Here is a 23,587-nt window from a genome sequence, read left to right on the forward strand (position 1 = left end):
AGTCTGATTAATCTGAATTTCTTGCATAATTCAAAGGTGCAGAGCCATTTAACTGTAGCTATACTACACTAAAGGAGGATTGCTGTGTTTCAAAAAAAAAAGACAACAATTAACCATTCTGAAACTCACTGCTACACCCCAGAGTACAGTAGCAAAATACCCAACATTAATCCTAATAAAGGGCCTGATTCACAGTACACTATGGGATTATTGTGAACAACTGAGAACAGTGCCTTCCAGCAGCAGTGATAAAAGACCTGCTGTAGTGGACAACCATCATTTTCCCTCTCTCATCTCTTCCTTGGAGTCTATTAAACAACCTAGGATAGCTGTCCTAAAATGCCACTAGTCCAGCAGACTACTGCATAGAAAATGGTTGCTGCCTCCACAGAGTCATTGAAAATATGAATAGTCAGACTTCTCCACGTTGTTGTTGGAGTTGGACAACCAGTTATTAGAGGAACAGCATCTTTGGACACTTCATATGGCCAGAGTATACACTGTAGTTGCTTAGAGGTCAAACTAATATGTGCCCTCAATTAAAGCTTACTTTTTCTGCCCTTTTTGTCTGAATATCTCTTAGTGCAACTCTGTGTACTGTTAATGCCACAATAGCTCTATTTTGAGGGTCAATGAATTTTCTTCCCTAGTGCAACAGGGGAAACCCTTGGCAGGAGGGCACCTACAGATGTATTAATATATTGTAATAAATTATTGTCATGATACACGCTGACTGTGTGCTCTTGACAATTGTGAAAGCAGAACTGACCCCAATACAAAGTCTCGCGTGAAAATGCAAAGCGAGATCACAGTGTAGGGAGGGCTGCATGGGGAGCTGGAGAGACAAAACAAAAGCCACACATTTCAGCCAACAGGCGCTGGTCGCTTTTTATTTTTTTGTAAACCAAAACAAATTTGATTCATTATTCATATCTATTTCTGTTTAACAGCAATATTATAAAAGTTCTGCATCATGCCCAGTAGCACGTCTTTGCTGGAGACCGACGAGGGAGAGTCCGAGGTCCCACCGCCGCTAGTGCACGCTTTCGCCGGTATGGGCCTTGACGAGCACCACGGCACCCAGAGCCAAACCCCCGAACAAGGAGATGAAAGCCTCTCCTTTCACCACCTCCACCAACTGCCCCCGGTTTCTCACTTCAGCCTCCTCGGTACGGTGCTAGACTTGAAGCCGCTGCCTCTGCATCGGCCGCCCTCTGGAGATGAAGTGAACACAACGACGGCGCCCGAGGACGAAGAGCCGGAGGTTGTTGTTGCCGCCGCCGTCGACTCCTCGGGTTGCACCGGCAGTTCGTTGCTAGCACAGGCCCACCGCCACCAACACCTCGCGTCGGGGCCGAGTGGCTCTGCGATGCCGTCCAGGATGGAGCCGCCGCCGCCGCACGTCGAGACGGTATTGTTGTACAACGGCGATGAGCAGGATGATACTGGAGTCGGCGGCAGCGCCCTACCGCCGGCTAGCAGCATGGCGATGCTGCCGTCCGGCGTGTACGGGGAGCCGGGCTACGAGGCCGAACCTTCGCTGTTGACTCGGCGAAAGAGCGTCAACACGACCGAGTGTGTGGCCGTGCCGAGCTCGGAGCACGTCGCGGAGATCGTGGGCAGACAGGGTGAGTCGTTGCCTGATGGATCTTTTTCGGTTGGATTCATAAAGCTAAAGTTGCTAATGGGAGTTGAGATGAAACTTGGTGGGAAGATAGCTCGGGCAGCAGTTAAAAGTAAGCAAGCTAAGATGTAAACGAGAGTAAAAAAAAAAAAAAAAACAGGGCAGTAAATATATCGAACTAATCAAATAATCATGACAATATGTTAGAGTATTAGCAAAACAAAAGTTTCGACAAAACATGTTGCTTAACTGTAGTTTATTTTGTTAGAAGTAACGTTAGCTAATTGGTAACTTATTGTTGTCAACCGCAGTAGCACTAACGAGTACCCGCTATTTTACATAGGATAATGGTTTTACTAAGTTTTAAAAAAAAAAACAAACATATTTTCATATAGGAGATCTAACTGGTTATGTATAGTTTGCGCATTAAATTATCTGTTATTAAACCAAACTTATCATTTAGCATCTTCAGCCACAATAGTTAACGTTAGCTTGAAACCAGCTAGCTTAGCACTCCTAACTGGGTCAACACCACCCTCGCCCAACACCCTCTACAAAAGTTTACATCACAAGTTTTTATATCAACCAGCAGACCCCTTCTGTTGTCTCTGTCGCTTTGAGAGCTCGTCTATATTACGGATGTTTTGTTCTGTGCTGACAGTGAGCATGTCCTCACTGAGCCGTGCCTTGTCGTGCTGAACCAGGCTCGGCTTTGTCTCGGAGGAGACCATGAAGAGCAGTGTGGTGGTCACCATTGCTTTGCCACATCAGCTGTAGGTTATAGTTAGCTCCGTGACATACCCAAGACGTCCGAGTTCAACCAAACGCGACTGGCTTTTCTCAAGATATATCCAACGGCTTTGTGTGATTTTTATACATGAACTTTATATAACTTAATGGTGTAGGGTTGGGAGAGTGTTATTATGTAGGGTTTCAGACCAGTTGGGGGAGGGTGCGAAGACTGCAGTGTTGACAACAACAGGAATGGCTCTGGTAATGATGTTGGACTCTCAACCACAGCTGAAAGGAATATTTAATTTATAAGCTATGCAACTTTTAAATGGCATTAGTGATTGGAAACTTAAACTCCATGTGCAATTATCTTTTATTAGTTCAATTTGATGATATTGAGTTTCAGAGTTTAATATTATGTGTATGTAATGTGGTCAATTTTAAATTGAAAATAATCAAACTTTTCCCCCTGTACGTCCATGTATCTCTTTAACTTTCCAGGCTGTAAGATTAAGGCACTCCGAGCCAAGACCAACACCTACATTAAGACACCAGTGAGGGGTGAGCAGCCTGTCTTTGTTGTGACAGGGCGCAAAGAAGACGTGGCCATGGCAAAGAGAGAGATCCTGTCTGCAGCAGAGCACTTCTCCCTCATCAGAGCATCTCGAAACAAGACGGGCCCTCTGGCCGCTGTAACTGGTCCAGGGACGCCCACTCTACCTGGACAGACGACCATTCAGGTCAGCAAGCCTGTGATTATGAGTCACAGTGTCGTTCGGTGTAAAGACACGACACAGACATTCTCATGAAGTGAATCACATAAAGAGTAGTGTATATTACCATCCGGGCACATTGGTTTTTTTATAAAGGACAGCGCTCAGTTTTTTTGTTCTTGATTGTGTTTATCATTATTATCATTATCAAGTATGTATAGTTACCCCGTGTCGTTTCAACCCTACAGGTGCGGGTACCCTATCGTGTTGTTGGGCTGGTTGTGGGTCCCAAAGGTGGGTCTTTAATTCATTCTATATTCAGATAAATGTTTGCTCCAGTTGTGGGACTTCCTGTGATAAAGAGTATTCATAAGATTTTTGCTTTGGAATTTGTTATAATATTGATTGTGCAATGTTAGCAAAGACAAGTATGGAGAGGTGTATACCAACATACACCAGAGCAGCCAAATTCTAATTTAAGACAAATGATGTGTTTCATAACAGCAGAACAAGTTTCACACTGATAATTAAGGTGGTGGTGAAATCAGGCTCAACATGCAGAGTGACACTGTATTTTGGAACTTATATTAAGTTTTATTAAGTTATTATATTTGTTTTACATGGAAGGAAGGAAGCAACATGATGAGTATTTACAATAAGACTATATTTTAAATGTCAGGTGTAGGGGCAGGGAAAGTCAACTCCCGAAAAGTAATTTTGTTTGTAATTTTTTATTTTGAAAGTAATACTCTGCTTTGTTTCTGATTAACGAAACACATACTGTAATATAGTCTAATGGATTCCCTACAGTGTCCAGTGTTGCTTATAGCTTCTAAGAGAGTTTTAATATGTTCAGCTCTTACTATAAGGTTACATTTAGCTCTCACTGAGTCTTTAACCCATTGCCCTGTTGACATTACCACCTCGGTGTCAGAAAGCCTTGTGGTTGATTTGTAAATTGAACTGCAGCGGTTCTCGACCATGTGCTATCAGGCTGGATGGGGGGAGGTGACGATTCCAAATCACAACAAATCTGAAAATGGTGAGGAAACGCTGTGCCACACACAGAAGCCAGAGGCAGTGTGGAATTTTAATATTCTGTATTCATTGTTTACAAGCATTGAAATAAAATGTGTCTGATAATTGTGGCACATTAATTGCTTTTGTTTCAATGCTTTTATTAATCAAATGGTTACCATATGTCAAAGGGAAATGTAACGCATCTATTCTTCTAATATAAAGCGTTGACTTTCGAAAGGATTCCTACTGTAGATGGAAACACAGTGTTATGGTTGGGTAGTATGTGCTTTAGCCAGCTGAGTCACCAGGATAGCCCGCAGTTTAGTACTATAATTATTGCACAGCTGTGTTTCTTCTGATTTCAATGTCAGATTTTACTGTTAGAAGAACAACTGTTTTGTCAGCTTGTACTTGACAAAATAGCCCAAACTGCTCCAGCTAATGTATTAAGCTCTGTTAACACTTAACTGTTCTTTTCCTTTTGACGCTTATATCCTTTCTCTTCCATGTGCTCACATGTATATTTTTCAGGAATGGTCACATATATAAAACAAATTTTAATGGTGCACTCTTAACACTGATGTAACTGTGTGACTAGAACAGTTATTTAAACTCTTAAACTTGTTGTTTATTAGTGGATCTTGGTCTGGTCATATCTTTCAGGTGCAACCATCAAACGCATTCAGCAACAGACTCACACCTACATTGTGACGCCAAGTCGAGACAAAGAGCCCGTGTTCGAGGTCACCGGGATGCCGGAGAATGTGGACCGGGCGAGGGAGGAGATAGAGGCACACATCGCCCTCCGCACTGGAACCTGTGGGGGTATTGAGGCTCCAGGTGTAGACAACAATGACTTTCAATTCAACGGGACAGACGTCAGCTTTGAGAGTTCTGCAACACCTCTTGGGTTGGGGAAGGCCGGGTGGCTTCATGCAGGTGCATCATCACCAGGTGGTAGTGGCGGTTTGCTGCCAATGAGCATCAACGGTACTAAGCGAATCAATAGCAATATTAACAATGGTGTCAGGATGTCTTCCACCTACCGCAACGACAGCTCCAGTTCCCTTGGCAGCGGCTCCAGCTCAGCTGATTCTTTCTACGGCAGCGGGAATGGTAACCGGATGGCAGATTTCAGCCCGACCTGTCCGTTCAATGCCAATGCTAACAACAACAACAACATTAATGCTGGCAGTACAACTTTATGGTTTGGTGAAAATCTTCTTCCTGTGGGGTCCGAGGAGCTGGTCAGCCTGGGAGGTGGAGGCTCCTCCTCAGGATTTGACCCACTAACCATCTCCACTGCCCAAGCCTCGCACCCTGCTGCACAGCCACACATCTGGAGCCCCTTTGTGGACCACCAACCCCTCCAGGCTCTCGATGTTCTTCAGTCTCAGGTAGGTGAAATTCAACAGGAGTATACAGTTTTATGGCCTCCTGTGCAGACATTAAAGGATGATCCAATAGTTAAAAAAATATTTTTTTTTTATCCTTTATCGTAGACGGTATGCTTTGGATGTTTGGTATGAAATTCAAACATACTACACCAATAGATTGTCTCATATATAAACAATGTGTTAATTGTTTTAATAATAGATTGTGTAATCTGAGAATCAGCAGAACACTACCTGATTGGCATGTGCTTCTGTGTCACAGTTACTTATACACAGAAAAAAACTTAAGTCTTTTAAATATTCGTTGTAACAAGAAACATTTGTTTAGAGTCAAACGAGATGTTTTAAGATGCTACGTTTCTTATGCTCGTAGTCAAAGTCTAATGACTATTGTCATCAATTTTTCCAGACTAGTCAGCCTGGGACTCCCCGGCTCTCTCCAACCTTCCCTGGGACAGAAGCCTTGGAGCACCCTCAGGCCCAGCGTGTTCACCGAGGGCCTTTTGGCTCAGCTGGGACCCTTGATGCCCACAGGTTCCCCTCCTATGGCTCGGCCTTCTCCTCTTCCAGTGAAAGCACCGCCTCCTCCTCTTCCCCTCCTGAATCCTCCCTCTCCTATCGACCAGGGCTCGGATCAGCAGCAGGGAGAGGACAGGAGATATGTATCCACTGTATGGATAACCAGGTGATCGCTGCCTTGGTTCCCTGTGGCCATAACCTCTTCTGTCTAGATTGTGCCACTCAGATCTGCCAGGGTCCAGAAGCTGTGTGCCCTGTGTGCCTGTCCCAGGTCACACAGGCCATTCAGCTCCGTAACATGTGATTTTAATCCATTTACCTTGACGCCAGGTGAGGGATCGGCCTCCCCAACACTTCCAACTCATAATATGTGTGGGGAAATTACAAAACTGACCCCGAATCAGTGTCTCACCCAGTTGTGTCCTCACCCAGATTTGTCCAAGCTGGTGTTGACAAAAGTGAGGAAGAATAGGTGAATAAGGAATGATCTGTATTTAGGGTATGGGTTAGGGTCTTCAGCCCATTCACATGCCTGCTATTGTGAAGTCTTCTTCCTTGATTGATTGATAGATCAATGGGAGGGTAAAAAGCCCTCTATGTAGCATCAGGTGGGGTGGGATATATATATATATATATATATTTTTTTTTTCTCATCATGATTTTTGATTTACATTTCCTTCTCCCTGAAACATCTAATTATCAGTTTTTGCCTACCTATATTTTATTTCATTTTTTAAATGTTCTTGAACTCTACTAGAACTCTATGTTGAACTCCATTAGATTCATAATATTGGCTTTTAGGGTCAAAGTTTTTTTTTTTGTTTGTTTGTTTGTTTGTTTGTTTTTTTTTGTCTACATCTCAAAAGTTTTTTTTTTAAACTTTTGCTGCTACAGTTGTTTTTATGTGCTGAAATATGGCCCAGCCCCATTGCCTCTCAATTATTGTGCTCATGACAGGAAACTGAGGAAAAAGGATAGAGGTGAGCATGTTTACAAATAGTGAGTCCAACATATGAATATTTATACATTAATAGTATTCTCCTTGTTACCACAGCATTTGAATGCCTATCACAGTAAACTGGATATGAACACATGCTACATTATCCTGGCAAATGCCACTCTGTCCCAGACAATTTGCATAATATAACTACTTTAAACAGGATACAATGTTTACATGCTCATAAATCAGAATTTTTATTATTACTGATTACTGATATCAACAGTATATTGATACGCATGCAAACACAACCACAGAGGGTTTTTGAACCAAGTGGGTCGAACCCACACCTGCAAAGTTGTCACTCCCCAGTGGCAACCTCTTGTTGCCACAGGTTTCTTTCTCTCCAGACTGGAACCAGCAAGTGGGTAACTCCTTTTTGTAGAAGAATACCAGGATGTTGCACCACTTCAGTACCGCCACGTTGCTTTCAATTTCTACTTAAAAAAAAAAAAAATGTTTACTGTAAACTTGTGCCTAATTCCGTTCTGAGTAAACAAAAAGAAACAACTGGTTCAGCGGACACACGGTGTTGCTCTGTCTTAAAACAAACTTGTGGCCTTTTTTAGAAAGCCTGTAATTAACTGACAACACTATCTACAAATCCAGATCTTGGCTCGAAAGAACACAAGCTGACAGACTGAAGTCTTAATGTATTTCTTCAATCTCTTAAATGCATCTTGGTGGAACAAAGATTATATCACAGGGATGCTTTCTTTTGCTTCCTATTTTGTTGAGCCTTTCACAAGTATTTAACACCTACTGCTTTATCTTTTTAACACTGAACACTCCCATTTTCATACTTTTTCCCTCTTATTGTTTTTTCATTTTTGCCTTTTTTTGTTTAAATCTATTTACGACATGGTTTGGGAAACCATGTGCTGGGTTTCAGCCAGAACGATATGCACAGCCTGTACCTTTGGTAACATTCCTCCTCCCCTGTATTGCAGTCACTTTTGTAGATGGTATAAGATAAATTAATACTTGATCCTCACCTGGGAGCCAAAAGAGCTGATATTCTATTAAATGATACTATGAAAAGACAGATGTAATCTGGAGCAAATCCCCGTACTGTACAGACAGACAGCTGACATTTCAGCCATCTCAATAGTATCCTTTTTTTCTTTCACTTGAATGTTCTTTCACTTGGACTGCTCCACCCTGTGGCCGTCTCGTCACAGCCATTTTGTGTCCTTGTTGGTAAGCAGTCGGCAAAATAATTCCATTGGGATGCACAATTGAGATGGCGCCACCTCAATCACTTAACTCGTTATTTAGTCCCACATCTCATTTACCAGGCCTATGCAAAAATCGTCTCAGTATGGTAACTACTAGAGGAAGCACTAGATAAATTAAACTCCTCGGGTTTTATTTACAGAGCTCAAACAATCTTGGACTTAAACTTGTAGAGAGATATATATCCCTTCAGTTTTTTCTACTACATTTCAGTCGGGGGTTAACCTTCGTTACCTGCTTTAATGCACTGATGAGACGTTTGGTACAGTTTGCTTCTTGTGTTTCATCAGTTCTTTTGCTTTTGTCCTGTGCCCAAATAAGCACAGCCTTCCCCACTTCTTATCACACTATTGACTGGCTGGGACTCCAAACACATTTGGATTTTGGTTTTTCTTTCCTTTAAACGTGTGCATCTGTCCACTCCTCTTCCTGAAAAGTGAAGAAAAAGGTACAAATTGGTGGAAATCATCTCAAATCTTTAGCTTTAAACACCAGTGTTTCTCTAGACTTTGTTTTACAGGATTGACTGAGTTAATGGACATTTCAAAGGGGAAGCAGCTGGAATGATTTAATCTTGGACTGTGCTGACACTACATAAGGTCAATACTATTGCTTTACCGTGTGGACTTTGGACCACAGTCCTTCTAGCATTCCAGCTGTAAACAGTATTTGGGAGTTATTTCATCGCTTAGCTCTGTTTCTTAAATATCTTCTCTTACATGGATGATTGAGCTTTCTTGGGGAAATGGAACCAAATGAGTCCCAAAAGTGCAAAAAACCCATCTGCTTCTGCTCCCTCGGGTCTTCTATCCGTCCTTTTATTTTACTTCTCTTAGCTCTACAAAGGGTCGATCTCTCTTTTTGCTCTCTTTCTCTTTAAGGGAATGCAATACCCTGTCGGCCCTGAGTTTGACATGAATCTATTGACATTTTTGTGTATGTATTATATAATATTACTGTTAATGACTGATAAATATACAGAACTTATTTTTATTTTGTTACATTTCATATATATACATAAATATATCTATATTAAAATGTTTACAGTAAGATTTTTTAATTTTTTTTTTACTTTTCTCTGAGTGATTAAGTGAAGAGTTGGAAACCCAGAAATGTTGCAGGAGAGTGTCAATGCTATCTGCTTGTAGTCTAGTTATTAGTTTACAGTATTGATGATAATAGTATTGATAGCTGCAGTTTAACCTAGTGGAAAATGGAATGTGCATCGCGAGCATGTCTTCATAATGTACCGCCAATGTAAAACGTCACACTGCAACTGTAAAAAGGCCAAGGATTCAAGCTGCCTGTCACGTCTGTACGCCACCAAATTAAGAACGGTATACTGTAAAATGTATCTTAGTTTATCTATGTATAAATACATATATTGTTAAGCTGTACCAACAGTTCAAAGTATTTGCTAATTTTACTACACTTTTGTTATGTATATGTGGGGGGAGTCTTATGGCATATAAATTCTTCAAATTGAGTCAGGAGTTTAAAAGCAGACTATATTTTATAATGGCCTTTTAAGTTATTGCGGCCAAAGCACTGATATTATATATTTGCTGTAAAGAGAATTTAAGAGTTTTATTTTTCTGATATTAAAGTTACTTAATAAAGACTTTCATTTAAAGCCATGTCTGACTACTGTTATTGATTATGTAGTGCTTTAAGCTCTGTACATTAACAACATTCAGAATATATCAAGATGTAATTTACAACATGAGAATATTTCCTCTCACTTGTTTTGACATGTTTGACTAATAAAAACCAACTGCATACGTAGGACCCACGCATGAGCCTCTGAGAGCCCTGTAGGACAGGTATTACTAATAATGGCTCCACTGTAATCCATGACAGGGAACCAGGACCCTCAAACTGAAGCAGCTAAAAGTTGACTGAAGAGATTCGTAACTATTTTATAAAACGTGCATCGCTGCAGAGTAAGCTACTCTGCCGTACATAAAGCAGTTACGTTTAGTGCAACCTTGAACAACATTTTTTTTTCTGCATAATGAGTAGTTTCACTTTAAGAGTATTTTAATTACATCTTCCACCACTGGCTGTTACTTGTTCTTAATTCAGTGTGATATTATTAAAACTGGGGGATTGTTCGGCTCTCATTGTACAGAGAAAAGCATCAGGTCAAAGACTGCTCAGATGGACTGATAAGCACCCGCCCACACAGGTGATTAGACCTCGTCAGGCCAGTGTGAGCATGTATTATTCATATAGACCTTTTTCACAGCAGACATTTTAACGTGTCATAGCAGGAAAAGAAAAGATTTATGGCTCAGTTGCCAGTAAACTATTCCAGTGAGCCAGCAGTAAAATCTGGGTTTCTGCCATGCTCACAAGGTTTAAATTTAAAGGGGACATATTATGCAAAATGCACTTTTCCATGGTTTTCTATCAGTAGTATGTGTCCCTGGCATGTCTACGAACCCCCCAAACTTTTAAATACCTTCCTAATACCAGACTGAAATTTAACACCTGTTCTGGGTGACAGGCAGAAAAATGATGGATTAATTAATTAATCTTTGACATGTCTATTATGAGTACATGGGCTTATTAGCTACTGCAGCTTGCAGTAGTGATAGTGTTTGCTGCAGGAGAATCACTTTACAGCAAACCAGAATAAAAATATTCAAGACGTTTGTAACCAACTTTTTGAAGGAACTCATTTTAATGTTTTAAGACTTTTGAAGACCTGCAGCTACCTGATAATACCATGACCTTCACCAAGCGGAACGCAGACATCATTTTATTATTAAATACACCTGTGTTTCTCCTGCTACGACACGAATGTCCGCTGTGAAACAGGCCTGCTTATAGAGCAGAGGAGCAATCAGAATAACTGAAAACACATTTGTGTGACTTATTTCACCTTTGCAAACATGTTACCTTGATGAGAAAATTAACACCACATAGAGAATATCAGGCCATGTTTAATTATAGACTCTCACATAAGAAATACAGGTAAAATTTTATATCTGCAATCTGTCATAGTAGTCAACATCAACTCATTCGAGCTGTGTCTTTAGGCTCCTATAATAACTGCACGTAATATAAAAACATCTGTCCACCTTAGAGCATAACAGATTATTTCTCCAGACAGAATTCAGCATCAGTTCTTTCAGTAACATAATTAGAAAATATCCTGTTTCCTGCCTTTCAATCAATCCAATGCATAAGTATGTGAATAATCCCAATGTTTGATTCTTAATCCCTGATGTAGGACAAAACCTTTTTGACAGTGCTTTCAAATTATATTGAAATAATCAAAGATGGGACAGAGAGGAGACAAAGCAACCCTCTGCCTAGTTTTGCTTAGTCAACTGGACACCAAAGTGGATCATTTCCTTTGACTAAAAGACCCCTTGAACAAAATCCAATTATAATTTTGACGTTTCATCTATTTTACCAGAACAGCTTTGTGAAAAAAAAAAACCCCAAAAAAACCTGTATAGGGACAAAAGCACAAACTGATTAAAAAAGGCGTGAACAGATGTTTGTGAGTCTCAACACGAGAATAAATGAAATTCATATTCCTAAAGCAATGAGTCTAATCTATAAGAAAAGCCTTTGCAAACAGTGTAACAGAGGGTATCACATGCAGCGTAGGGAGGAGGAGGAGAAGAGGGCACTCATGCTGAAATCAAATCACATTACCTTCACCTGTTTCCAATACCAGCAAAAGAGAAAATATCATGCTTGTACTCATTTTACTTTTGAAGAGGCTGATCACTATTAACTGAAGGAGTTTCTGTATTTGTCTTGGGAGACAATTTTTTTTTATTTTTTAGGAGCTTGGCTGCTTAAAAATTGAGATTATATAATTAAATTGGAGCATTTACATCAATTATGACTTTGTAGCTTCCCTGCGTGTGTTTAATGCTGTTCTCATAAAACACTGTATACAGCTAACAGCTAACAGCTAACTCACCAGTATACAGCAGGTGCTACTTTCTGCTCTCTTCATAGTCCAGTTTCCCTGTGTAATGCAGGGGAAGTGAAGTACTCAATTTCAAATAGGGGGGCAGGAATAAAAAAAGTCTATTTGCCAATAAAATTCATGCAAACATTGACATGCATTTCAAAAACAAAGTTATTTACATGGATTAAAAAGAGAATAAACTGCAAATGAAAAAAGAAAAAGGTAACTCAGAACAGCCAAAAGAATCCCTACAGATGTGTGTAAATGTCTATAGAGTGAAAGGGCAAAAAACAGATTTTTAAAAAGGTGTCTTAGTGTTACAGACGTTTTCAAAACAAATGCATCACAATGTTGCCTCTGCTCACAATCCTACATAAAATATACACCAACCTATTCACTCCCTTATTATTCATATCAACCAGGACAACCACCTCAAAAAAATAAGGGTTATTTAATTAAAATCAAGAGAAAAAGTAAAGTGCTAAAAATATAATACAATTAATAAAGGTAACAAAAATAAAACCAAGAAAATATATTGATATTGATGGGAAACTGTCTTAAATTCTCTCATCTTTGTCAGTAAACTATACACAAGAGACCTGGATCAAATAATACAAAAGTGGGCTGCAAGTCAAGTATAACGATTCTCAACTAGTGTGTGGAGACTGTCGGGTGTGCTTGAAGATAAAACCCAATAAAACTGAAATGAATACAAAGAAAAATAATAACCATTAACATTCAATTAAAGAAACCTCCATATTAACGTAAATGGGGCAAAGTCCAGCAGCTGACTGGACTTCTCGCTCTCATGATCACACTAGACTAAAAAGTATGTTTTTGGTTTGCCAAAACACTGATAAACCCTGTGAGTGAACCTCAGACCAACTGTCTGCCCCTTCTCTGCTGTTTCTCCTCTCAGCGGGAAAGTAAGAAAGGCAAGAGGGAGCTCACAGAGGGCGTTTGAGATTCATCCTTAGTGGCAGCATAAAAGAGGGCCTTTTCCAAAACAGTAACCATACCTGAAACAGACGGTGGAAAAGTGACGAATGATCGCTTAAATGAGGATCTTGTCATCACTTGTTTTTTTTTGAGTGAGTAATAATAAAAACACAGTAAGTCAGGAAAGACAGTTATATTGTATCACCAACTTTGTATGTCATGATGTTATAACACCCCCCAAAAAAAATCTGCTTTAGTGTAGCTATGATTTGTAGAGAAGAACGAGTGCTTTGCTCCACATCCTGTCTAAGGAGGGGGTAAAAAAAAAAGATTGGTTAATGGACACCCACCAGGCACAGACCTGCAACTATCTTTTAAAGTTCAAACCCGTAGTTTGACAATACCTGACCTAGAAAAGTCCCTAGACTTTACCTCTTTCAGTTCAGAGGCTGAGTCGGCTTTAGGCATGGTGTGTGTCATTTCATTTTCTGTCAATGTCTGGTACGACCTAATCCAGTTGGGTGGTCCCCAACACTGTTTAGCTGCTGAGAGGGAGTGATCAGCATGACGTCGAGCAGTCGTCCTTGCAGTTCAGAGTGCTGCTGCTTTTCTATTCAGCCTGACAGTCAACTGAACTTGCTCATCATCAGAAGTGTCGAGCAAAGAAGACTGACAACAGAAAACCAGCAGTACTCTGGAGCCCAGACACTTGATATGAGAGACTCTGTGTACAGCAACTCATCCTGCAGCTGCAACAACACTCAGATGTTCATCTATTTGTTCAGTGAATGTGATGCCTGTCAGTAGTCGGTGGCTGTGGACTCTGGGATGCTGAGTAATATCAGTGTACATTCCAGTTTCATGGGCTCTGCAGGTCATCTATGTGCATGTTGTGGTGCTATATAATTGAAGTTACTTGTGACATCTTTTTCTAGTCCTACAGTTCACTGTCCATCACAAATCAAAGCCATCGATCAAAAATATAGACCAATATATCTTTAATATATGGCTTTGGCGTTACTGGGTTTAGTGTTACTCTTGCTTAAAAAAAGCAAAAGCAGGGGCCACAGTGCACAAAGGTGCCTCAAACACACCTGAAAGTATTTTTTCATGTGCGACAGCTTCAGTGTCACATTCATTCTCCACCCAAAACAGTTCACTGAGGAAGACTATCCATTGCCACTGTATGTTGCAGTTGTAATAATCTCAGTCCAGAGGTTGTGGGTCTGCTATAGGCATAGTGTGCAGGACCTCATCCAGTAACTGTAGAGCTCTGTGCAGGTGGATCTCGATCCAGCATGGGGTCTCCTTGATGCTCTGACGGGGGTAGTCGGGCCCCCAGCCCTTCACAAAACTCATCCTGAGGATACACAGCCTCCGGAGGTCATCTACCCCGATACCGGCGGCTGCTGACAGACCTGAGAGGACGGGAGGAGAGGGAACCACAACTACGTCAGTGTGATGCTGCATACAACACGCCTGAAAACTCAACACTGGCTGTGTAAAGTACCAAAGTAAGTGTGATTTCAAGTGATTCCTATTGACTAGAATTGAAACAATTAGATTATTTGATTAGATGATTGATTAACAGTTAATTGGCAACATTTGTTTGGTAATTAATTAATAGTTTAAATAATTTTTTAGGTGAACATTGACTGGTTTTTTTAGACTTTAATGAGAGTGAACTGAACATTATTGGGTTTTGGACTGTTGGTCTGACAAAGCAATCTGAATATGTTAAATTGAGTATTAGGAAATTGTGATTAGGCGCTGGTACACCCAGGACAGACTCTAATTAAAACATAGTCTGTGTGAAAGTAACATGTTTGGATCAATGAACCCAGCAAATATTAATCATCCGATAATAATCACTATAATCTTGAACTGCTGGAATATCAGATTTGTTTTAACAGAGCAGATTTTTGTTTAATTTCTTATTTGAATGCAAATTAGGTTGACCATCTGTCCGAGCAGTTCTCTGCTCTCTTCATCACTAAGTACATAGCTCACAGTCACTGCTCATTCACAGGAAGATTTACATCAAACCTGCCACGCTGCCTCTCCTTCTTGCTGTTTTCTATGTGAATAAGCATCTGTATTTGCAGTTACTGTATCTTACTAATAGCTGGAGCGATCCCTCCTACTGATCCAGGTCCAGGTATATTTCCAGCTACAGCTGCTGCTTGGGCTGCGGCTGCTGCTTGAGCTGTAGCAGCCTGCTGTTGCATCTGTCTGTGGCACTGACGAAGATCAAACACCTAGCAGGAGAGAAGAGACTTTAAATACTATACATTCAGCGGCAATTAGCCGCCTGCACAGGAGAAATATAAATATCACCACAGGCTGTCTATCAGGGAGGAACTCAGCAAGAGCAGGGCGGTGTGAGGGTGTATGCACATGATTAGTCCTAATGAGAGACATGAGTGGAAAAGATGTTAAACTCTGGCAGGATGGGAAACATTTTTGTGTTAAACAACTATAGTAAAAGTATGATGTCAAGGAGGGGGAGAATGGATAAAGAGATGGGACAAACATTATATGGACTGTCAGCCTTGAGCCGCCACCTCTTTTTATAGTCCAGTGAGTTCTGCACAGAATGAATGTTATAAGTGAAACCCACATCCTTACCTTGATGTAAGCACTGGGGTAGATTTTGTGAACAGCGTCTCCGGGGGCTCGGCCCGCCTCTCTGTCCAGGTAGTAACTCTGGACAAACACTGCGTGGTCACTGAGACATCGCACCCACACATCTCCCTCACCTTTACACTCCAGCTGGACCCCTTTACCAATGTGAAGCCTGGGAGAAAAGTAAGGAATAAAGGGAAACGGAAAACATTTAAGTGATAACAGTTGCCCTAAATGTTTGCATCCTCCCTGTCTTTATTGCGTGCATGTCAATTATTGAGAAGATGCTGAAGGAATCAGAGATATAAACAATATGGGAGGGAGTGATATCCATGGAACATTGTAATAAATGGAACTAAAACACCGCAATAAAAGGAACTGAGTGTAAAGGAGTTGTTGTGCGATTCTTCTGTGTGCTAAGTGTTACTGCACAAAGTAAGCTGCTAGTAGGAGCAAACTTATTGGTATTTGCGTCACCTACCTTGCTCTCTCGATAGCCTCAGTGCGATGTACGTTACTGAGCTGGCCCAGACAGAACCTGTCTCCTCCTGAGGGGTCGACGTAGCCGTCCACGGTCACGATGGGGCAAGAAGAGGGCACTTTAAATGTCTCCCCGACTTGAACGTCCATCTCAAAATAGGCGATGGAACACCAGTAGTCAGGAGCTTAAACAGAGGGAAGAAACGGATGTCAGTGGTTTTAAATAATAAAAGGAAACAAGCAGCAGTGCTGCCCCTTGCTCTTCATCAAGGTAGTATTAAACTTTTGTGAATTTTGTCTTCAAGTTACACACATGAAATGAAGAAAAACCAAGCAGCATTTCACATTTATGAAAGTGTGATGTCTAGATGTTTGATATCTTCATTTGATGATGAAATGAAGAAACCACATTAATCAACAACAATATTTTGAATCAATTTGTTTAAGTAATTTCCTCATGAAAACTACACTACTAAAAACTAACAAATATTTTAGCTTAACTGAGAAGCTGTTTCAACACTACATGTTATAACATAAAAATAACTTGTAAAATTTGCCATCATGTCAATATAAAGGTGAATAAGAAGCAATCATATTAAGTCATGTGTTCTCACCAGGATGATTGGATATGGGAGGCTGAAAGGCGAGCTCATTATGCACTGGCCCTGAGAGAAACAGAGTAATGGCAGCCATCATCCACATTGCAGACAAATAAGTATGTGATTTTTAAAAAAAAATGTGGATTAGCCTCCAGCTGTGGACTTACAGTAGTGTGTCGGATGTGGCATAGGAGGGTGGTGCTGTAGATGACCGTTGGTGTGGTGGGGTATGTTTGGGGTGAAACTGCTGTTTCTGGACCAGGTGGAGCTGGCACCTGTGGGGAAAAGAACAAGAGGTCGGAGATTGACATATGGATGATTTAAGTGTATAAAACTCATAAAATATTCTGCTCTTGCCTTCACAAACACTCACAGCAACAATTCACAACACAGAAGCAGAAAATGTCTTAGATATTAATGATTTCGAGCGCACATATCTATAACTATTCTCTTTATCACTGCAACAGTTTAAATGAGACTTTTCATATCTCCAGTTATTCTCTTCATCAAATCAAACATTTAAAATGACACAAGTCTTTCATCTTACTGCCTGATCCAGTAGCAATGGCAGGGAAGGACGACGTTGAGGCGGAGGTGGAGGCCTCAGCAGGTGGGAGCAGGTTTGGGGTGGCAAATGATTCAGAGGGGGCCGGGCGACTGCCTGATGGGGGGTGCTGGATGGTCTGGATGGAGTGCCCTCCCTCGATGGAAGGCAGACTCTGCTGTCCGTCAAAATCGTACTCATCCTTAACCATCAGTGCTGAGCTGGGTCCAGAACTGGTCAGGGTCAGTCCCGATAAGTCTGTGGGTCAAGGAAAAGGATAAAAGGTGTGAAACAGGTTACTGACGATCCGAACTTCTTATCTGCATTGTTAAAAGCACATCCGAGGTGGGTCGGACAAATCTAACAAGAAGAGCAACTCAGCAAGCAGATGCACAATGAACACCTCTTTAACTTCAAGGAAAGCCACTGTAAATTCAAGCTCATGTCACATTAGCTGTATAACTTTCCAGTAACTACTGCACGTTTCAGCCCTTAAAACTACAAACTGTGTAGCCGACAATTTGCTAAAAACTGGGGTTTACATCAATTTCCTCCTTTCAAAGCAGCTTTTTGTGTCAGTTCTCTTCAGCACACAATGACAAACAGAGAACTGAAACTCTGACACTATAACTTTAGAGTTTCTTATAGTTCTGTTTAGTTTCAGTGGGTTTTGTACATTTTAACAGATTTTAAAAATAAAAAACCTTGCCCTGTTAACTCACCTATGCCCGGAGACACCACTCTCTCATAGTGATAGGGGTTGACGCACACACTGTCACACTTGAGGTCGAAGGCAAATTGGCAGTATTTAACGTGCTTCAGTTCATTCTTATGCAGGTCAGGCCACCGCCACAGCCGGGCGTAGATTACATGAGGGAACCCTTTACGTCCTGCCACCTGGGAACAACAACAACAACACAGAGAAACAGATACAGGGAAACAAAGTTAATTCATTTGTAAATTCACTCACTGTCCTTACAGCCGAGGTCATACGTGGTGTTAAGTCAATTACTGGAAGACAGAGGATACAGCTTGTTTTCCACGATGGAGGTGAACACCATATTCCAACAACACAAATATAAACCGGTCATAATATTTTTAAAACAACAATGGTCTTTCACATAACTTAATCAAGTTATTTTGTTGAGTGTTGTTGAAGCTGAAATAAAATAAAGCAAGATAAATATTTTAATAATTGTTTCTGTTGTTTTGCAAACAAAAATGACAAACATTTCCTGGTTGTAGTTCCTCAAATGTGAGGATTTGATGCTTTGCTTTGCCATGCTGTATATGATAGTAAACTGAATATCGTTGTGTTTTGGACTGTTAGTTGGATAAATCTATCTATATGAAAGTGTCTCTGTGAGCTTTTGGGAATAATAATGGGCACATGTCACTATTTTATGAGATTTTATGACAATAAATTATGCAGATTGCTGTCTACGGAAAACAATAATTAGTTGCAGGCTTGGATGTATGTTGAATTACTGACTCATGGGTTCTATTTTAATTCATGAAACAAAAAGATTTCTAATGAGGCTAAATGGTGCTTGATATTTTTACTTAAATGTAACCTAAATGATAAACTATTGGATGTACAGTTTACTGTTGGTAAGAAAGACAACAAAAAAATAATCTCCAAGCAGTAACAGATGTATTAATTACCTAAGCTTTTCAAAACTAATATTAAAACTAATACTAATGTACCTGAGTGTGTTAAATGAATGATCCATACAGGTGTATTGTCCTACCTGCAGCCGTCCATCAAGTGTCCTCTGAATGGTCACACACTTGCTGGGATGGGCCCCATTGGTGGTGATAGCTGTGATGAGGGAGTCCAGCTCGTCTTTTTTCTCCTTCAGCTTTTTCACCAGGCTCTCGATCGCCCGCTTGGCGAACGTCTCGCTCTCACCACCCTGCCTGTGACACATCAGGCTGTGCACAATGCTGAGGCAAGCATCGTTGCTGGTAGGTGTGTTGGTGATAGACATCTTGATTTCTTTCTCTGGCTGCACTTTCTGAGAGAATATGTATGTTGTTGACAGTTTCACATCATCAGGAATCTGAAGCAGAGATGATCTTCACAGGGCCGTTAAAAAATCAATTCAGCTGTACTTCAGTGAGATCACAAACCTCTCAGCATCAGAGCGACCTGGAAGGAGAGGATAACATGCAAGCTTTTGATGAAACTGTTATACTGAGAGGTCTTTCTGATATTCTGTTCACCACTAAGACATTTATTAACTGAATATTAAAGCCTATATTAAAGATTGCAGGGATTTATGCATTTATTACAGGGCTGTTGTAGGAGATAATATAAGTTGTACATAGGTTTATCCAATAAAGTGACAACTGAGTGTAGAGCTGACAAAGCAGCTCATTCAATAATAGGCTGTATGCTACTTCTTTGTTGTCATAGAGGCTGTCAGTTACTGTCACATTACTATTGTGCTGTAATGTTGAACAAACCCAGATGACAGATTAGCTTTCCACAGTGGAGGAAAGTAACTACATACATTTACTCAACTACTTCTACTTGAGTATTTCAGTTTTATGCCACTTCCTGCTTCTACTCTTACAACATTTATTTAACAAGTTAGTTCCTAGTTACTTTACAAATTAAGAATTTGCATGCAAAACAAATGAAGCAATTATACAATATGATGTTTTAATATAAATAAATCTACACAACACTGTATACAAGCAGAGGTGAAATGATTAGTTTACTGGCAGAAAATTACCATGCGAAGATGCTCAACCTATCTTGGTTCCACCTTCTCAGATCTAAGGATTTGCTGCTTTTTATTAACTACTATTTGGATAAAAACAAAAATCATTGTGAAGGTGTAATTTTTAGACTCTGGGCAACTTACTAAATTATTACAAACGAAACAATCAATCAATTCATCCAGTAAATAATCAAGAGATTAATCCAAATGACAAGTAATTGTAGCCCCATACACAATATTTAAAACACACACATTCTTCAAATTTAACAGTAAAATGTTACTTATACATTAAAGCACGAGTAATAACAAAGTACTATATAATGGTATAACCCTCACAGGGGCCATTTTTCTGCAGTGAGTACTTTTTAACTTTGATACTTAAAGTACATGAGCCTGAGTATACCTGCATAATATTACATAATTAAGCTTTTGAACGCAGGGCTTTTACTTGTAATGAAATATATTTACAGTGTGGTATTCGTACTTTTACCGAAGTAAGAAATACTTCTTCCTCCACTGTTTTGAGTCTGGCTGGCAGACAGCATGAACCACAACCTGTAACGTTTTAACCAGGTTTTTCGCTGTATAATGATAACAATAGCTTACCAACGACCTCATGACATGAAGGAGCAGCAATTTTTAAATTTTCTGAAGAGTTTAGAAAAACACGGAAGTGGTTATACTACAGTAAAAAATAAAGTTGAAGTTGTCGGCTCTCCCTCGCTTTGCTAGCGGCGCCACTCTGGCTGCCGTCAGTTCAGAAAAGCGCATCAAGTTACTGCAAAACAGGCAAAACTAACCGGAAGTAAGCACGTATTCCCTTCAAAATGTAAGTAGAGTTTGTTTAGGCAAACCACCTATACAGTTAATTAAGGCAACGACAATTCAATTACCAATAAACAGAAAAATTAAATGGCAACTGTTTTGATAATTGATTTCAGTTTTTTTTTTTTTTTTAACGAAAACCCACCAAGGATTTCATGATTTCACCTTCTCAAATTCAAGCAATGGATTTCTTTACTCTGTCGTGCATGATTGTGAAGTGAATATTTTTTCTTATCTCTTTTTAACTGTTAGCTGGAGAAAACACGACATATAAAGGAATTCAATTTTGTTAATGACAAACCGTTTAACAGGTTAACAGGCAGATTTGGTTTTATTTTGAAGAGCCAAACGGAAATACCCGGTGTTATTAGAATGCCTTGACCCCAGTTTGGTTAGCTACCTGCTACTAAAACATCAGCTAGCACCGATGACTGTTGATAGCAAACTTGCTAACGTAGCATTGCTACTGTGATTAGCAGGTTGTTTATTTATTATGGCCAGTTCCGCAGCGCAAGAATGTCTGAACCACTTTCTTTGATAGCTAGCAGCAAAACAAATTCATGCAACTGTGAAAAACACTGGTCGTTAAGTGGCCGATTTTGTAGTTTAAAATTGCAGACCAATCAAAGCAACGTAAATGGCTAGCACTTTACGCTACCTGGAATTAGCTGGTGTGGCAGCTAGCGAGAGAGCCCTGCCTCTGTCCCAAGTTGCCGTGCCAGCGGTGGGGCCATGCAGATTCTCTGTGCCTCCTGGGTTATGCTGAGAAATCTGTCCAGCTGTTTACAAAGTACTGGTGTAAAAACAGTCCTTGTCTGCCCGCAACCGGAAGCTTTACATCCTCAGAAGTAAGGCGCGGATAAAACCAGAGTCAAATCTCAGATTTCATGTAAAGTCTCGACCCACTTCACTCACTTCCCAGCGTTTCCTCCAATGGCGCGTTGCGCATGCGCAACACGATAGAGGTTGTAAAATGTTCATACAGGTCATAATAATTAGATACATAAAGAAGACTTAATAATAATAATAATATTAATAATAACGTGACTCTGTCTTTGGTTTTCTGAAGACTCGTTCAGGAAGGGGTTAGGACGTTGCTCTCTGTTTCACTATTCTCATATCTTATTTGTGATCTACTCAGATATAAGGAAACACTAAGTCTTCAATGTCTTCCAGAGCTTTCCCATGCTACCAAAAAAAAAAAAAAAAAAGCAATGGGACAACCCCCAGCTCCCCTGACCACCATCTTGCTCCTCCAAGCAAAGATTGAGGGAGGTCGGCTCAGGTAAGCAGTGGCTTATGACTCAAGCTCATTTGATTTGGATGTCTGTTTCGTCCATGTTTGCATGACAGTTGTGTCTTGTGTGTTTTCAGACAAAAAAACAAATTTCTAACTTCTGTTCTCTGTTAAGGCAGGGAATTATCATTCTCAAGGTGAAGGTAGATGTCAACTCTTCACAAACAAGAAGAAACTCAGTGTTTGACAGACGATATGGTCAAAGGTAAGTAGGATTTATTATCAGTGCACGATTCAACACAAGGAGTCTACCTCAAACAATTTCAGTTTATCTTGAGCTTAAACATCCGCTGTAGAAGCAGATTTTTGAAGAAACTCTGGACCTGGAAATAGCCTATACTTAAAATCAGTCAGCTCTTGTCTCAATGGCTTATTTTTTTCTGAATGCTTTAAGTTCAGTGAGTATGTTGCTGTAATTCTTAAAGACGTTTTATGTAATTTATCAAATCCTGGTTGTGTTTCATCGAAGCCAAAGATGTACATGTACATAGGACACTAAAATGTGTCACAGTGGTCATGGTGTGCTATAAACAATAACTTTATCATTTTCACAGGCATGTCCTGTTCTGGTACCTGGTTTGAATTCAAGCGTTACTGCACATGAATAGTTTTTCCTCAGCTATGTTTCTTGATTATTTACTTCAGAGTTAATGTCACATGTTCAATATATACAGGAGGTGGGCATCAGCATGTGCACCATTAGAAATAAGTAACTTGAACTACTACACTGAATGACCTCTCTTGGTATTTGGTATTGAAGGTTATAATTCATTGGCCATCATGGTCTCAACAAAGGAGTTTTTCTCGCTGTTGGAGAGCATGCTACCTTTCCTGGGTTTGTTTCCATTCATTCTCTGGCGTCTGTCTCTGACGTGCTCGTATGATGAGGTTCGTCCTCTTGAAGGTCGACAGCCAATGGGAAAATGACAGCAGTGTGACAGAAACACCTGTGCTTTTGCCACCTTGACAAGACAAAATGCTGTGAAAAGGCCCATTGAGGCAACAGTGCTTCAAATTATAGTGCTACACTCACTAGTAATCTAGTAGTAGTAATCTGCTCCTGCTTAGGTGCTGGGATTGTTAACAAGGTTTGGGATGACTGTTTTCCTTAAAGATTTATGTTTTTACATGGTTGGGTTAATTCTTGACGCAGGAGCATTGAGTGAATTTGCTCTCTCTCTCTCTTTATCTCCTGCTTGCATGCTCTCTCTCTCTCTCTCTGTCTCTCTCTCTCTCTGTCACCATCCAACCTGTCGAGGCAGATGGCCGCCCGCCCTGAGTTCGGTTCTGCTTGAGGTTTTTCCTCGCCACTGTTGCCTGGTGCTTGCTCTTGGTGGGAATTGTTGGGTCTCTGTAAATAATATTATAAAGAGAAAG

General features: G+C 40.3%; 2 protein-coding genes across 3 annotated transcripts; one reads left to right on the forward strand and one right to left on the reverse strand.

Annotated features, from left to right (window-relative positions):
- Positions 1-832: 832 nt before the first annotated feature.
- On the forward strand, positions 833-9,872 carry LOC130169123 (RNA-binding protein MEX3B-like). The gene is made up of 5 exons (XM_056375567.1): positions 833-1,628; positions 2,858-3,096; positions 3,318-3,363; positions 4,753-5,486; positions 5,893-9,872. The coding sequence occupies exons 1-5, from the start codon at positions 974-976 to the stop codon at positions 6,304-6,306; spliced, it is 2,088 nt and encodes a 695-aa protein (XP_056231542.1). The 5' UTR covers positions 833-973; the 3' UTR covers positions 6,307-9,872.
- A 1,291-nt stretch (positions 9,873-11,163) lies between these two features.
- On the reverse strand, positions 11,164-21,852 carry LOC130169124 (mothers against decapentaplegic homolog 4). Of its 2 annotated transcripts, none has more exons than XM_056375569.1 (10): positions 21,572-21,852; positions 19,111-19,511; positions 18,082-18,256; positions 17,363-17,617; positions 16,983-17,090; positions 16,831-16,881; positions 16,218-16,401; positions 15,740-15,908; positions 15,231-15,369; positions 11,164-14,529 (listed from the first exon to the last, which is right to left on the reverse strand). In XM_056375569.1, exons 2-10 carry the CDS (start codon positions 19,348-19,350, stop codon positions 14,318-14,320), a joined length of 1,533 nt encoding a protein of 510 aa, XP_056231544.1. In that variant the 5' UTR covers positions 19,351-19,511; positions 21,572-21,852; the 3' UTR covers positions 11,164-14,317. The 2 variants fall into 2 exon arrangements, with proteins under 2 accessions (XP_056231544.1, XP_056231545.1); XM_056375570.1 differs by lacking the exon at positions 21,572-21,852 and adding an exon at positions 20,695-21,018.
- Between the last annotated feature and the right edge of the window lie 1,735 nt (positions 21,853-23,587).

Source organism: Seriola aureovittata, chromosome 5 (assembly GCF_021018895.1).
Source record: "Seriola aureovittata isolate HTS-2021-v1 ecotype China chromosome 5, ASM2101889v1, whole genome shotgun sequence".
In the NCBI taxonomy this organism is placed as follows: Eukaryota; Metazoa; Chordata; class Actinopteri; order Carangiformes; family Carangidae; genus Seriola; species Seriola aureovittata.